General features: G+C 35.6%; 1 protein-coding gene across 5 annotated transcripts in view; it reads right to left on the reverse strand.

Moving 5' to 3' along the window:
- Positions 1 to 17,590, reverse strand: part of ARHGAP32 (Rho GTPase activating protein 32) — a 481,492-nt gene that overhangs the window by 136,919 nt on the left and 326,983 nt on the right. For all 5 annotated transcript variants that reach the window (XM_060304292.1, XM_060304291.1, XM_060304294.1 and 2 more), the window contains one exon: positions 16,080 to 16,188. In XM_060304292.1, coding sequence (XP_060160275.1) covers positions 16,080 to 16,184 — 105 coding nt within the window. In that variant the 5' untranslated portion in view covers positions 16,185 to 16,188. The remainder of the gene's footprint in view (positions 1 to 16,079; positions 16,189 to 17,590) is intronic.

The raw sequence follows: 17,590 nt of genomic DNA on the forward strand, positions 1-17,590 counted from the left end.
AAAACAATAAAATCAAAGAAAACCAGAAAGCATCATAAGCTGTTGAAAACCAAATATAAAGTAAGTATTTTGAGACCAGACAGAGAAAAAATAAATATTACGTATAAGGTAATAAGGATTTAAATCCTTACTGGATTTCTCATTAGAAACCAAGAAGACCAGAAGATAATGGAGAAACATTTATAAAATGCTGTAAGACTCTCAACCCAAAAATTACATCAAGTGAAAATACCTTTCAGAAATGAAGTAAAAGAACATACTCAGATGAAAAAAATTAAGAATTTATCACCAGCCCATAGGTTCCAAAAGAAATGCTAAAGAAAGTTCTTCTTATAAATGGAAAATAACAGTGTAAAATTTGAAACTTCTGGTATAAAGGAAGAGCAAGAGAAATGGTAAATAATTGGATAAATGTAATAAATCATTAATCTCCTCTGAAGTTTTTAAAAATATATGTGCCAGTTAAAAGCAAAATTATAACACTGTTTGATGTAATACTTTAAAAAAGTACGACATAAAGGGGGAAGATAAAGGAACCTATGTGGTGGCAAGCTTTCTACATCTTACTTGAAGTATAAAATAATAATTCTAAGGAGAATATAAAAAGTTAGAAAAATGAAACCAACAACAGATTTAAAAGATAAAACACCGTGAGCAGGTAGATTATCCTAGGAATACAAGATCAGTTTAATATCTGAAAACAAATCAATGTAGTTCATCACATTAACCAAAAAAGGGAGAAAAAAATCACGTAATCATCTCTGAGGCAGTAAACACATTTGAAAAAATTCCAAATCCTATTCATGAAAAAATAAAAATCAGTAAACTAAAATAGAAAAGAACATCCTTAATGTGATAAACAGTATCCAGAAAGAAACTAAAGGAAACATCATACTGAATGATGAAATATTTAAAGTTCCCTCCTCCAATATCAGGAACAAAACAAGGATGCATGCAATTACCACATCTATTCAACATCATTACAGAGTGCCTAGCCAGTGCAATATGGAATATATGGAATATATATGCACATATAAAATCCAAAAGAATTTACAAACTCTTAGAATTAACAAAAGAATGCATCAATGTCTCTCGGCATAAAATAAATATACAAAAATTAATTACATATCTATATATTAGCAGAAAATAAAATTTTAAATCAAGAAACTTTTACCTACAACAATAATTATAATAATATTGAGGAAAACATCAAATACCTAGGAAAACACCTATTATATGAAAAACCTCTACACTAAGAACTACAAACGTTTTTCAAAATATAAGAAAATATAAATTAATAGATATATTATACACATACACACACCTCATTTGCATAGCTTGGAAGACACAATATTGTCAGGGTGTCAGTTTCCCCCAAAATTATCTACAGATTTACCTGTGTAAATTGGCAAGCTAATTCTAAGGATGTATATGGAAATGCAAAAGACACAGAAGTGCCAAGGCTAAGAAAAGCAAAGCTGGGGTACTTACTCTACCAGATAACAAGGTATGCTATAAAATTAAAATAACTAAATATGGTATTTCCCCAAGAACAGAAAAGTGGATCAATAGAGCACATTAGAGAATTCAGGCAGCAGCCAATAATATGGCCATCTGATTCAGGACAAAGGCACGACTGCAATTAAGTCAGGAAAAAGGACAGTCATTTTAATAAATGGAATCTTTTTTTTTTTTTTTACCATTTTCTTCTTATAATGGCAAAAGTACAAAGCTCCATATGAATAAGGTTATTCTTTGCAGGACTGTCTCTAGTAACTAAAAGGTGGAAACAACCTAGGTGCCCATCAAAAAGGGAATGGTTAAATAAACTGTGTTCCATCCACACAATGGAATAGCCACAGCTATAAAAGTAATGAGGAAGATTTCGATCTATTGCTATGAAGTAACCCTCTGCATATACTGAGTGGGGGAAAAAAACATTACATAAGAACAGGCTACCCTTTATCTAAAAAGAAGGTAAATATGAACATTTTGTATATAAAATGTATATTATGTATAATTTGTTACACTTAAAAAGTGAGAAACGATGACCAATTAGAATGTTCACATATGAAAAAAATAATAAAATGTTCACATATGAAGAACAAAGAGACAGGGATAGAAGCCTGATTTTTCTGAATGCTTTATTCGGTCATTCAGATTTTAGGGCCATGTAAAATGTTTTAAATATTTGTAAAAACTAAGTTAAATTAAAATGGGGGAAGAAGGCAAACTCTTAAAATCAAAACCCAAATAAAATAAATGAACATAATCATTTAAAGCTGGAGGCTTAAGCACACAGAGAGGAATTACTGCAAATGACAGTAATGCAAAGTAATACATTCCAAATATGATATATCCTAGAGACGAAAGGAAACAAATTGTTTTCAATAATAGTTGCATTATTCCTTTAAAACTATTAAAAGTAGATTAAATCAAACTAGTAATTGTTAAGGTCATTAAAAAGGTTTTCAGCATAAGACATAGTTCAAATATAAAGCAAAGACATTAAGTAGAAACCCTTACTCATTTCCTTTGGGGGGCGGGTGGCAGTGTTTAAATAAGACTGGCAGAATGGCAACAGACAAATGTAGAAGGCATACTGAAACTAGATTACAGCCAGGTATATAACTGAGCCTTCTGTGATAGGCTAGTGGATACAATTTTTAAATGGGAATTCAATATTACTACAATGAGACGAATTTGGAGCTGATTATATACTCAAGAATGTGAAGTAAGTGTCAATGGCACTGCAAGTTACTGTGTGACAGGAAAGAGGGAGCAGATCACAGGGCTGTTTCATTCCCAAATTTATCAAAATTTTTATAGAAACATATATGACATATTTATCAATTTCATAGATAGGAGAAAACTTAAAAGCATATTAATACTCTGAGGGACAGAATTCAAGAGATTTTATTTAATAGGTTGCAAAGACAAACTAAAATGATTATGAAGTTCATCAAGAATAAAAATTAAAGCCTTCAATTTATATTCAAAACTCAATTACATAAGTATGGGGGAACACACTTTATTTGACAAGAATTTGTATAACAAAATCTAAGCCCTATAGTTTACCACAAGCTAAACATAAGCCAAAAAACAAAAAACAAAAAAAACCCTCACTGGTAAAAAACTAATGCAGACTGAAAAAACTGTATCATCTATAACAAGGAAACTATTTGTTTCTCCATGACCTGAACCAGTTAAACCACATACTGTAGAGTTCATCCATTTCTGGAAAACATAATTTGATGTTGAAAAATTGCAAAAATAGGAACTGGCAATGTTTTATCCTGTTTGCGTCTATGCTCCCTAACCCAGAATAATATTCTCTCATTCCTACCACTGGTACAGATCTTTAAACAATCCTTCAAATGCCAATTCTCTTGATCCCAAATCCAAATAAAACTCTAATGCTGAATGGGTAACTGTAAACTGATTTAGCGTCAGTGTAACACACTATCCTGATACAGAACCACAGCACGGGCTGCTTCCACAGTGAGCCCCACACAATGCCTGCCCCTTCCATATTGTCTGCGTGTGTGACTATCTTCTCCAAATACTATGAAGTCCATCTTAACAGGTATCAGCAGGATGCTAATGGGTATTACACATTTTTAAATAAGGAAAAAAAAGAGTATGGGAAGGTATTTAACACATAATCACAGAGCTTCGAGAAATCTCATTCAGCCATTCCACCGTAGAGAGGAAACTGAGACCAAGAAAGAAGCAACCTGCCATAGTGCATTAGCTGCACGGGTTAAATTGAATTATCACAAAACCTAATATCTCTAATATAGACATATGGAAGGAAAAAGTTCAAAGACAGTGGAATTTTTTTAAATGAGAAATTACAACAATGATAAACAGCTCTATTCCTATCAAAATATGAAAGACTAAAAATTTTTAAGATTGAAAATATATGGCACAAAAGCCCCTAAACATTATTATATGAATTAACAAAACTTCTTGACAAGTAATGTAGGGATCCTCACACTCTTTGGTTAAGTAATTCCCCATAATAGTAAAAAGAAAACGCAAAGTTCAACATAAAGATATTCATCAAACTGAAGAGTATAAAACAAGCTCAAGGTCCTACTAATTAATAAAATATCAAAAACACATTCTGTATTATAGGGTATTATGTAGTTATTATATTTGTTTATTAAGAGTTTTCATTTAATACCAATTACAACACGCTGTATACATATATTTCTTCCAAGCAATAGGTTTTATGGAGTATTAGTGGTTTTAAAATTTCTTGAATATTTGTAATTTTCATCAACTAATGTTATCACATATGTTAAACATATTATGAAGCATAAAGAAAAACTATATAACCCTGTTAAGCAAAAAAATTCTAAAAGGGCCCCCAACCCCACCCCTGACAAAATTCCCACCTCCTGGTTATTCAAACATTAACCTAGGTATTGCTGTGAAAAGATTCTGCAGATGTAAAGTCTCATGTCAGTGAGATCTTAAAGTATGAAAATTATCTGGGTGAGCCTAATCTAATCACATGAGCACTTCAAAACCAGAGTTTTCTCCAGCTGGTAGCAAAAGGGAAAGTCAAAGACGATTTACAGAATGAGAAGGACTTGAGGTGCAACTGCTGGCTTTGAAGATTGAGGTAACCAAGTGAGAAGGAATTCAGACAGCTTATAGGAGGAGAAACAGTCCTCACGCCACCCCACACCCTGCTGGCAGCCAGCAAGGAAACAGGGACTTCAGACCTAGGAACCAAAAGGAATCACAAGGAACTAGATTCTGTCCACAACTGAATGATGTGGGAAGCAGATTCTTCAGTCTTCAGATGAGAGCCCAACCTAGCCAACACCTTGATTTCAACCTTATGAGACCCTGAGCAGAAAACCTAGCTCAGCTTGCCCAGACTTTCTACCGACAGAACTGTAAGATAACACATGGGTACTGTTTTCAACCCCCAAATTTGTCGTAATTTCTTACACAGCAACAGAAAACGAATACTAACAATGTGGACATTTAAGACCCTAGAAATTCCCAAGTGACCTCAGGCTTTAAGTGCTCCTTTACTTCTCATGCAATTAAAACTCCCTCTCTTCCCAGGACTGTGAGGAGAAGCCTCAGAAGCTCTTGCCTTCCAGAACTCCCAGAACTCCACAGAATGCACTGACTTCAGTACTTGCCCAAGACTCTGCTGAAGCATCCCTCACAGGAGTACGCTGCCCACACAAAGGCAAGCCCTGGAAGAAAGTGCAAATTCTGCGGGTGGGGTAGGTATCTGATGGGAGGTATACAGATGTGACTCAGTGCAAGAGCCATCTCTCCCTTCTCCCTTGTAACCCTGTGTTTCACTGTGCACACTAAAATCTGTTCCATTTCCCATCTGCAGCTCTCAAGACCCTCACTCTTTTCTGCTATGAGGAGGAAAACTTAATTTCTTTCCCTATCCATGGCAATGTTTTGTATTCCCCCTTCACAGGTGTCCCAACACTATGTCCACCAGCCAGTCTTTTCCAGAGATCTCTTCCCGCCAGTAAACCAGCCAACTCCTTCACCTATGACACTTCCCATAATGTAAAATGGGGAATATTCTATTTTCTCTTCACTGCAGCACCTTAATAACAAAGTAGAAAGCTTATATTAAATGGAGAAAAAAAGGAAACAAAATTGTATACGGTTTACAACTGTCAAATCATATTCCCAGACATGATGAGAAAGCGAAATATATCAACAAAGCAATATTCTTTGAAACTAACAATTTGGGGAAATTTATATAAGAAAATCATGGTTATACGGATGTTACGTTAAAAACTCTTTGATTACAAGAAATCATGAAGGAGCTGCAATGAACATTGTGGTACATGACTCTTTTTGAATTATGATTTTCTCAGGGTATATGCCCAGTAGTGGGATTGCTGGGTCGTATGGTAGTTCTATTTTTAGCTTCTTAAGGAAACTCCATACTGTTCTCCATAGTGGCTGTATCAATTTACATTCCCACCAACAGTGCAAGAGGGTTCCCTTCTCTCCACACCCTCTCCAGCATTTACTGTTTGTAGATTTTTTGATGATGGCCATTCTGACCGGTGTGACATGATATCTCATTGTAGTTTTGATTTGCATTGCTCTAATGATTAATGATGTTGAGCATTCTTTCATGTGCTTGTTGGCAATCTGTATATCTTCTTTGGAGAAATGTCTGTTTAGGTCTTCTGCCCATTTTTGGATTGGGTTGTTTGTTTTTTTGATATTGACCTGCATGAGCTGCTTGTAAATTTTGGAGATTAATCCTTTGTCAGTTGCTTCATCTGCAAATATTTCCCCCCATTCTGAGGGTTGTCTTTTGGTCTTGTTTATGGTTTCCTTTGCTGTGCAAAAGCTTTTAAGCTTCATTAGGTCCCATTTGTTTATTTTTGCTTTTATTTTCATTTCTCTAGGAGGTGGGTCAAAAAGGATCTTGCTGTGGTTTATGTCATAGAGTGTTCTGCCTATGTTTTCCTCTAACTACTGGGCATATACCCTGAGAAAACCGTAATTCGAATAGACTCATGTACCACAATATTCACTGCAGCACTATTTACAATAGTCAGGATATGGAAGCAACCTAAGTGTCCATCAACAGATGAATGGAGAAAGAAGATGTGGCACATATATACAATGGAATACTACTCAGACATAAAAAGAAACGAAATTGAGTTATTTGTAGTGAGGTGGATGGACCTAGAGTCTGTCATACAGAGTGAAGTAAGTCAGAAAGAGAAAAACAAATACCATATGCTAACACATATATATGGACTCTAAAAAAAAAAAATGGTCATGAAAAACCTAGGGGCAAGATGGGAATAAAGACACAGACCTACTAGAGAATGGACTTGAGGATACAGGGAGGGGGAAGGGTAAGCTGGGACAAAGTGAGACAGTGGCATGGACATATATACACTACCAAATGTAAAACAGATAGCTAGTGGGAAGCAGCCGCATAACACAGGGAGATCAGCTTAGTGCTTTGTGACCACCTAGAGGGGTGGGATAGGGAGGGTGGGAGGGAGGGAGATGCAAGAGGGAAGAGATATGGGGATATATGTATATGTATAACTGATTCACTTTGTTATAATACAGAAACTAACCACTGTAAAGCAATTATACTCCAATAAAGATGTTAAAAAAAAAAAGAAATCATGAAGGAAACATACCAAAATAATCTCACCACTATGGGAAATCAGATTACTGGTCTCTTTTTTTTTTAAAACCACTCTTCTGCATTTTCTATGTAAGCATGCTAAACATTATCAGCGTCTATGAATTATAATTAAAATCCAGCCATCAGTCAAAAATAAACTGTTAAACATCACACAGTAATAAAAGAGCTAAAGATATTCATTTAAGGAGAATTTGCAATATCTTTCTTTTCTTTTATTCAAATTGCAAATGTTTTCCTAGCTTGATGGGTAAAAGAAACCAGTCTCAGCACCACATATGATGGACACCTATCAATCCAAGGAACAACAAACAAAATACACACCTCCTCCAAAATTACCTCTTCCTCAAATTTATTCCAAAAGAAATAATCCAGCTGCTCTATCAATCCTCATTCTTCTTTAGAAAGCAGGCATTAGACAAGAAATGCAAATGTTGGCAAGAACATGGAGAAAAAGGTACCCTCATGCACTGTTGGTGGGAATGTAAACTGGTGCAGTCACTATGGAAAACAGTATGACGGGTACTCAAAAAACTAAAAATAGAACTACCATATGATCCAGCAATCCTACTTCTGGGTATTTATTTGAAGAAAACAAAAAGACTAACTCAAAAGATATATGTACCCCTATGTTCACTGCAGCACTATATAAAAGCAATCTAAGTGTCCACCAATAGGATGAATGGATAAAGAACACACGAACACAGACACACACAGACACACACACACAGAGGAATATTACTCACCCATAAACAAGAATGAAATCTTGCCATCTGCAACAACATGAATGGACCTTGAGGCTATTTTGCTAAATGAAATAAGTCAGACAGACGAAGACAAATACTGTATGATTTCACTTATATGTGGAATCAAAAAACAAACAAACAAACAGAACAGAACAGAAATAGACTCACAGACAGAACAAACTGGTAGTCACCAGAGGAGAGGAGGGTAGTGGGATGAGTGAAATAATGAAGCAGATTAAGAGGTACAAGCTTCCAGCTATGAAATAAGTAAGTCATAAGGATGTATGTATATAGCATGGTTGACTACAGTTAATGACTTTGTATGGTGACAGATGGTAACTAGATTTATCCTGGTGTTCATTTTATAATATATAAAGATACCAAATCACTGTGTTGTATACCTGAAACTAACATAATATTGTAACATAATATTGTAAGTCAATTATACTTCAATTTTAAAAAAAGAAAGTAGGCAATAGAGAGGGAAAAAGTCCAAATACAAAGAGTATTTTTTAAAAGTCTAAGAAAAGTGTACCAATGGTCTCACTTTTGTTTTAAAAAAAAAAGGAAAGAGAGAAGGGGAAAAAAGAAAAAAAGAAGAGAAGGGGAAAAGAAAAAAGAATTCATATTAATATCTGAGAAATGATATAAAAATGTAGGAAAATTCAGGGCATTTTTCAAGGAGAAACAAATGGTTCAATTTGTCCAGAGAATGAAAATTTCATTCATTCAAAAATTATTTACTGAGAATTTACTATGCCAGGCAAGGGTGCTAAAACAGTAAACAATAGTGATGAAGTCCTCATACTCAAGGAGCTTACATTCTAAGGGAAAAGAAAGACAATAATCATACAAATATTCAGGATTTGCAAGTACTACGGAGAAAATTAAAACAGAGTAAGAAAGAAAGAGAGAAGAGGATAGGGTTACTGCTTCACCTAAGGTGGCAAGTAAAGGCAGCACTAGGGTGTAACATCTGAAGAGAGGTCTGAAGGCGGAGCGAGAGCCATCTTTGCAGATTGTGTAGGAAGAGCACTTTCCAGGAGCAGAGAACACAAATATAAGGCCCCAAAGTAGGGGAATGTTTGGCTTATTTGAGAAAAAGTAAGGAGGCCACTGTGACTGGATCAAAAATGATCAAGCTTTTGCTTTTAAGAAAAATGAAATGAAACCATTTATAACAAGTGCAAGGTTTTGAACCTGGGGGACTGGAATAAAGTTAGCGTCATTAACATAAACTGTAATATTAAAAAGAAACAACTCATTTCAGGGAGAGGAAAGAGAGGATTTAGTGAAAACGTGTAGCCCATGGTTTCTACAGGACCTTCATGTAGGGAATGAACTCTTACAGGGCTAGAGCTATGGACATGGCAGTCATCTGCACAGAGATGACAGTGCAATCTACACGAACAGTAAAGAACTAGCAAGAAACAAACATAAAGAGACAAAGCACAGACCCCTGTGAATGCCTACATTTAGCAGGTAGGAAGAAGAGAGACAGGAAAAGACCAAACCTTCAGGAGTGAGTGGGTGTGACTGTGATGTGCCAAGTGTGAATTTCTGTGTGTGTATGAGTGTGAGAGTGTGTGTGTGTGTGTGTGTGTGTGTATGTGTGTGCATGTGTGAGAGAGAGAGAAAGAGAGAGGGAGAGAGAGAGAAAGAGACCACGCTCCAGCACCCGCTTGTTGCTGGAGAGGGAGAGAAGGCAGAGGAGGGGGACAGCATGTGCCTGAGAACACACAGTGTTGACAACACTGAGCATTAACTTTCCGTCTTCCTTTTTAAATTTTTTGGTATTTTGGAAGTTCAAAATTTGTAACTGGTTTTAATTTTCCTGACTCTGGTTGTTAGCGTATGTGTGAGCATTTTCAGCCAGGACCATTGACTTTATTTTATCAATAATAACTTCATTTGCTACAACATGACCTGCTGCAGCACTGAGCCTTGAACTCATTTATTTATTTGAATGGTAGAAAAAGCAACTGAAACTGTTCCTAACAAAAAAATTCAAGAATTAACAGGCTCCATTTTGAGAATTTTGCAGTGATCAATACTAAAAATAAAGTGAATGGAAAAACACTAAGAAGTATGACAATTAAGGTGATTTTAGTTAAAATATTCAAAACTGGTGAAAGATTCTCTCTTTCTCTTTTCAGGTGTTTAATTAATCTTATTTTTTTAAGATCCTAATATTCATTTACTAAATGATTTCATTGTTAAATAACTGCAAATAAATATTTCAATTTAGTAATTTAGAAAAATTCTATAGCATTTTATTAGGTTTCTTTAAAAACTTAGTTTTAGCTACACATTTATGAAGAGTAATAAATAAATCATAAGCCATAAATCACAAAAGGATAGAGCCCTATTTTAGAGTTTACTGTTGTTGCTGTTTTGACTTAAAAATGACTATGTAGTACAGACCAATTACCAGTAAGGAGATTAAATGAGTAATTAAAAAGCTCCCAATCAGCAGAAGTCCAGAACCAGGTGGTTTAACCAGTGAATTCTACCAAAGACTGAAAGAAGAATTAATACCAATTCTTGTCAAACTCTTCCAAAAAATAAAAGAGGAAACTCTTCCAAACTCATTTTAAAAGTCCAGAATTACACTGATACCAAAGCCAGGCAAGGATGCAACAAGAGAAGAAAATTACAGGCCAATATCCCTGGTAAACATGGATACAAAAATCCTCAAAAAAATATTAGCAAACCAAATTCAACAAAAAATCAAAAGGATCATACATCCATGATCAAGTGGGATTTCATCCAGGGATACAAATCTGGTTCAACATCTGCAGATCAATCAACGTGATACACCACATTAACAAAATGAAGGATAAAAATCATATGATCATCTCAACAGATGCAGAAAAAGCATTTGACAAAATTCAACGTCCACTTATGATAAAAAACTCTCAACAAACCAGGTATAGAGGGACTGTACCTCAACATAATAAAGGCTATATCTGATACAGCCACAGATAACATCACACTCAACAATAAAAAGGTGGAAGCTTTTCCCCTAAGACCAAGAGCAAGACAAGGATGCCCACTCTTGCCACATCTATTTAACACAGTATTGGAAGTCCTAGCCAGAGCAATTAGGCAAGAAAAAGAAATAAAAGGTATCCAAATTGGAAAGTGATAGTGTTACTATCACTATTTACAGATGACATGATATTATATAAAGAAAACCCTAAGAACCCCACCAAAAAAATAACTGTGAAAACCAATAAATTTGGTAAAGCTTCAGAATACAAAATCATTATACAAAAATTAGTTCCATTTCTGTAAACAAATAGTGAACTATCAGAAAGAGAAATTAAGAAAACAATCTCATTTACAACTGAGATTCAACAAATTGAATAAAAAGAATAAAATACCCAGAAATTGACTTAACGATGGAAGTGAAAGACCTGAACATTGAAAACTATAAGACGCTGATGAAAGAAAGTAAAAAAGATACAAACAAATGGAAAGATGTTCCATCATGGATTGGAATAATTAATACTGTTAAAATGCTCATTTTACCCAAAGCAATCTGCAGATTCAATGCAATCCCTACCAACATTCCAATGGCGTTTTTCACAGAAATGAAACAATTCTAAAATTTATATGGAACCATAAAAGACATGGAATAGTCAAAGTAACCTTGAGAAAGAAGAACAAAGCTGGAAGCATAATGCTTCCTGATTTCAAACTATATTACAAAGCTATAGTAGTCCAAACAGTATGATACTGGCATAAAAACAGACACATAGATGAATAGAAACAGACAGCCCAGAAATCAGTCCACTTCTATACTGTCAATAAATTTATGACAAAGAAGCCAAGAATATACAATGGGAAAAGGACAGTCTCTTCATAAATGGTGTTGGGAAAACTGGAGAGCCACATGCAAAAGAACAAAACTGAACCACTATCTTACGCCACACACAAAAACTAACTCAAAAAGGATTAAAGACTTGAACATAATAACGTGAAGCCACTAAACTCCTAGGAAGAAACATAGGTAGTTATGCTCCTTGACGTCAGTCCTGGAGATGACTTTTTGCATTTGACAACAAAAGCAAAAGCAACAAAAGCAAAACACAGACAGGTGAGACTATATCAAACTGAAAAGTTCTACACAGCAAAGGAAACCATCAACCAAATGAAAAGGTAACCTTTCATAGGAAGAAAGGGAAAGAAAATGGGAGAAAATTTTTGCAAATCATATATCTAGTAAGGGATTAATATTCAAAATATAAAAGAACGCACACAACTCAATAGCAAAAAAAAAAAAAAAAAAAAATCCGATTAAAAAACTGAGCAGAGGCTCTGAATAGACATTTTTCCAGAGAAGACATACAAATGGCTAACATGTACATGAAAGGGTGCTCAACATCACTAATCATCAGGGAAATGCAAAACAAACCCACAATGGGTTATCACTTCATACCTGTTAGAATAGCTATTATCAAAAAGATAAAAAATAAGTAACAGCAAGGATGTGGAGAAAAGAGAAATAGTACCCTTGGGCACTGGTAGTGTAAATATAAATGGTGCAGCCACTTCAGAAAACATTATGGAGGTTCCTCAAAAAAATGAAAACCAGAGCTATCATATGATCCAGCAATTCCATTTCTGGGTATTTATCTGAAGGAAATGAACACACTAATTCAAAAAGAATCTGCACCCCTTTGTTAATTGCAGCATTATTTACATTGGCCAAAAAATGAAAGCAACCTAAGTATTCATTGATTGATGAATGGATAAAGAAAATGTGGTATATATAAACAAAGGAATATTATTCAGCCATAAAAAAGAAAGAAATCTTGCTATTTGTTACAATATAAATGGACCTTGAGGGCATTATGCTAAGTGAAATAAGTGAAAACCAGAAAGACTAATACCATATTATCTCACTTATATGTGGAAGCCTTAAAAATATATAATTAATTAGTTAATTAATTAAATTGAACTCAAAGATACAGAGAACAGACTGGTGGTTGCCAAAGGTGGGTGAGCGAAATGGGTTCAGGTGGTCAAAAAGTACAAACTTCCAGCTATAAAATGAGTTAAGTCCTGGGACATAAAGTACAGCATGGTTACTATAGTAAATATACAATATTTACAGAGTTGTATATTTGTAAGTTGCTAAGTGAGTAAATTTTAGAAATTCTCATCACAAGAAAAATAATCTGCAGCTATGTGTGGTAATGGATGTTACCTAGACTTACTGTGGTGAACATTTCACAATATACACATATACCAAAACATTATATTGTACATCTGAAACTAATATAATGTTACATATCAATTATATCTCAATTTAAAAATGACTGTTTACAAACTTTTTAAAATTCTTAACAATTCAGAAATTTCTGACATTCTTTTAGATATGTATTAAAAAACTAATATTCTGGGGCTTCCCTGGTGGCACAGTGGTTGAGAGTCCGCCTGCCGATGCAGGGGACACGAGTTTGTGCCCCGGTCCGGGAAGATCCCACATGCCGTGGAGCGGCTGGGCCCGTGAGCCATGGCCGCTGAGCCTGCGCATCCGGAGCCTTGCTCCGCGACGGGAGAGGCCACAGCAGTGAGAGGCCCGCGTACCGCAAAAAAAGAAAACCTAATACTCTGGCCTGGCCACACCACATAAATGGATAAAAGTTCAACACTTAAGCCCTCTTATTTCGAAGACTATTAAAAAATTACATAAATGGAATTGTTTCGGAAAAACATTTTATAAGGGTTTCTCTTAATAAACTTCATTCTCAACGTAATATTTCACATATATTATTGAAAGAGAAAAAGGTCCCAAACTTTTACTCTTACTTCCTCATTAAAATCAGTATAATTTTCTAGAGAAAGTGTAGTAAAACAGCAGCTCTAATCTCATTTATATCCTTTTCATCATTCGCTGTACACTTTTTGCAACCTTGCAATGTACTATTTATTGAGTGTAATGATTTTTTCAAAAAATAGAATCATAGCACTTGCCTTCAAGAAGTTTACACACAGGGCTTCCCTGGTGGCTCAGTGGCTAAGAATCTGCCTGCCAATACAGGGGACATGGGGTTGAGCCCTGGTCCGGGAAGATCCCACATGCCGTGGAGCAACTAAGCCTGTGCGCCACAACTACTGAGCCTGCACTCTAGAGCCTGTGAGCCACAACTACTGAGCCCACGTGCCACAACTACTAAAGCCCACGCACCTAGAGCCCATGTTCTACAACAAGAGAAGCCACTGCAATGAGAAGCCCATGCACCGCAACGAAGAGTAGCCCGCGCTTGCCGCAACTAGAGAAAAGCCTGCGTGCAGCAACAAAGACCCAACACAGCCAAAAATAAAATAAATAAAATAAAATTAATTAATTTAAAATAAAGTTTACAAATAAAGAAATTAGAGTACCAATATAATAATAAAAGATGCTAAGAACATATGATACAAATGGTAATTTCCATAAACAAATCAATGTGAACTCCAGAAAACAAAATTCAGTAACTTTCTATGTTACGCGTCATATGACATTTTAATACAGAGTAAACAAACCACCACATAACAAATACCACCTTTCTTCCCATTGATAAATTCAATGTAGACTTATTGCAGGTTATCAACATACACGGGAAAACTGTGAAAGGTTTCTAAATAAGCAGAAGATTTACTGAATATCCTTTCAGTGGCATGCTGGCACCTCCAGGGATTACTTGATTCAATAGGGGTGTGGGGCATGTTTGTCTTTGATGAGACTATTTCACATCTCCTCAGCGTAGAAATTTGCAATGTAATGTTATGCTAAAAGGAAAATGTCAAGAGAAGAAACAGAATTCCATAAACACCTTCTAAGCAACGAATATGCTCAATTAAAATCATACGCTCATAAATTGATATATTTGGCAGTACCTGAGGGAAAAGCCATTTTCAAAAATGAAATATGTAAAATCTCATTACAAACCTGCATTGACAAATGAACATTTGCATCCAATTTTGACAAGAATCACTAACTTTTAACTCCAATTAAGTAAAATGTTATTCTCTGCAAAACAAATTTAATTGTTCTCATTAACAGATCTGAATTCCAAAAAGTTATAAAAGTTATAATAGATTAAATGACTATCTCAAACTTATGTGGAAAAACTACACTGCACAGGATTTTCCCACCTAACTCCCAACAAACAAGAACTGCTTTTCCAGTATCTCAGTGAACATAAACTCCATTCTTCAGGCTGATCAGCCAAAGAACTTGAACTCATCCTTGACATCTCTATCTTACTCTCTCTGTCCCATTCATGAGTAAAAATGCTTGGCTTTATCTGTAAAACTACATCCAGAATCGAACCATTTTCCCCATCTACCATCCTGGTTCAAGCTACCATCACTGTCCATCTAATATAATAACCTTCTAACTGGTCTCCTTATGTCCTCTTTTTGCCTCCCTCTTTAGCCTATTCACAGAGACCAGAGACTTCCTTTAAAATTTTAAGCCAGATCATGTCACTTCTTGGCTAAAAATCCTCCAATGGTTTCCCAGCTCACTCAGCATAAAAAACCAAAGTCCTTATAATGGAGTACAACAAACCACTTCTCTGACCTCATCTCCTCTACTTTTCCCAGCTCAGTTTCAGCCACATGTCCTACTTGTGTTTTTTTTCCAACTTGCTTTTTATTTCTATGCTACAGCCTTTAACTTGTTCTTCCACTGCCTAAAATGATCTGTTCCCAGATAAACACACTCCCTCACATCCCTCTGGTGTCTGCTCAAATCTCAACTTCTCCCAGAGGCCATCTGTGTCCATCCTATATAACTAGCAACTATTCTTTCACACTCTCTTCTCCCACTCTGTAACCCCACCACTCTGCATTAATTTTCTACAACGGCACATACCACCACATGACATATTATATATTTAATTATTTGCTTCTCTTCCTACCTCATTAAAATATAAGCTACAAAGGCAGGAAATGTGTGTGTTTTATTCACAGCTCTGCCCAGAGAGTCTAAAACAGTGCCTTGAATAGATAATTCTCTCAACAGATATTTCCTGAACAAATGAGCAAAGCAACAAACAACAAAAATTTTTTTATGTGAGTAATGCTTCCTCAGTTCCTTTTCTTTATGTAAGTAAAATAAACATACATACATATGCATAAAACTGATTTACCATTGCACTAAGTGTTTCTTCCCAATCAGGCCGCTCTCGAGGGTGAACGTTTCTGTGTAGTTCTGGAACAAAATCATCCTCTTCAGAATGTACTGAGGACTTCATCTTCCTAGAGATCAAAACATGAAAGACTGTGATAAGAGTTCCTGTTTCTAGGACAGCTTTCCAATGACAATTCAAAAAACAGATAATCATACCAGATTTGAAGCTCAGTTAAAAGAGTTTTAGTGGCTAGTATTGGCTCTCCATTTCTGCTCTGCTTTCAGAGCTCTTTCCTGATGTACCAACACCTGCTTTTATTCCAGGAGATAAAACTGAGGTTTATAACTGGTTATCCTTTACTCTATGGTAATTATTATATAAGGACTGATTTTATCTGTTCAACACAGTTGGAACCTTGAAAAGATTTGCAACAGTCATCAATATTTATAGAACTCCGCTAAGCATTAGTGAACATGCAAAATGAGAAAAGAGATACGGCATTTCTGGTTTCAATTTATGGAACATAGTGTATTGCACTAGCATTCTCAAGAAGAACAACTATGAATGCTGGAAAAAACATATAAAACTACTTGCCTGAAAGCACAGGAAAGCAAGCTTTACAGGTAGGATTTCTGGGGCTACATCCTTGGAGAGCAGGGGAGCCCATGAAGCAAATTCCACATTTAATCATTCTTTGGTATAAGAGATTTTCTAGACCAATCATGGCAAATAGAGCCCAAGCACACTGCTGTACCTTAACTGGGCTGAGAAGGCAGAGCCTGGAGACTGGGGCTGCCAAAGCAGAGGAGGCTCCAGAGTGAAAAATGTCCCCCAAAAGATATATATAGAAGGAGCCTAAAAATCTACATGAAAATTCCCCTCAAATTGTTAACTGATTCCTAAGCTTACATAAGTATATAGGACAAGATGCCAAAAAACCTTTCAAAAAACAGCTAGTTGATGGGCAACAAAAAGCCAAGCAGATATTTCAACAGCCCAGCCACGCTGAGGAGATGGAGATTGGCAGGCAAGCACTGCCAAGATAGAGGAGTACTGAAAAGAAAAACGCTGGGCTCTCAACTGAGACTCCAGAACAGTCATGCCTTGGGAGTAAGGTCAAAATAGCAATAAACAAGCTCTAACCGAGCTTAAAATCAAGGCCTGACATGATCAGAACAGCCAGAAGAAAAATTAACTGTCCTCAGAGGAAAATAACATCCTATAGACCCTCTGCAAATTTCTCATCCACCTTGTGTGGCATCCAATAAACATGACAAGGAATGCCCCCAAAATTAATAATAATAAACAGGAACAAATGAATAAACATTGGGAATAAATTGTCAAAACAGAAAAAGACTCACATTTCATTCAGATTTTAGAATTATCAGAAAAGGACTTTAAAATTGCTATCATGGATTTCTGGCTTCTGTTTACAATGCAGAAAGCTGTAAAGAGCATCGCTCCCAGCCTAACAAGAGGAAGAAGCAGATAATCTATGAAATCATGACTTCTTTTGGATCCATCAGAAA

The sequence above is a fragment of the Globicephala melas genome, chromosome 8, assembly GCF_963455315.2.
Source record: "Globicephala melas chromosome 8, mGloMel1.2, whole genome shotgun sequence".
Taxonomy (NCBI): domain Eukaryota; kingdom Metazoa; phylum Chordata; class Mammalia; order Artiodactyla; family Delphinidae; genus Globicephala; species Globicephala melas.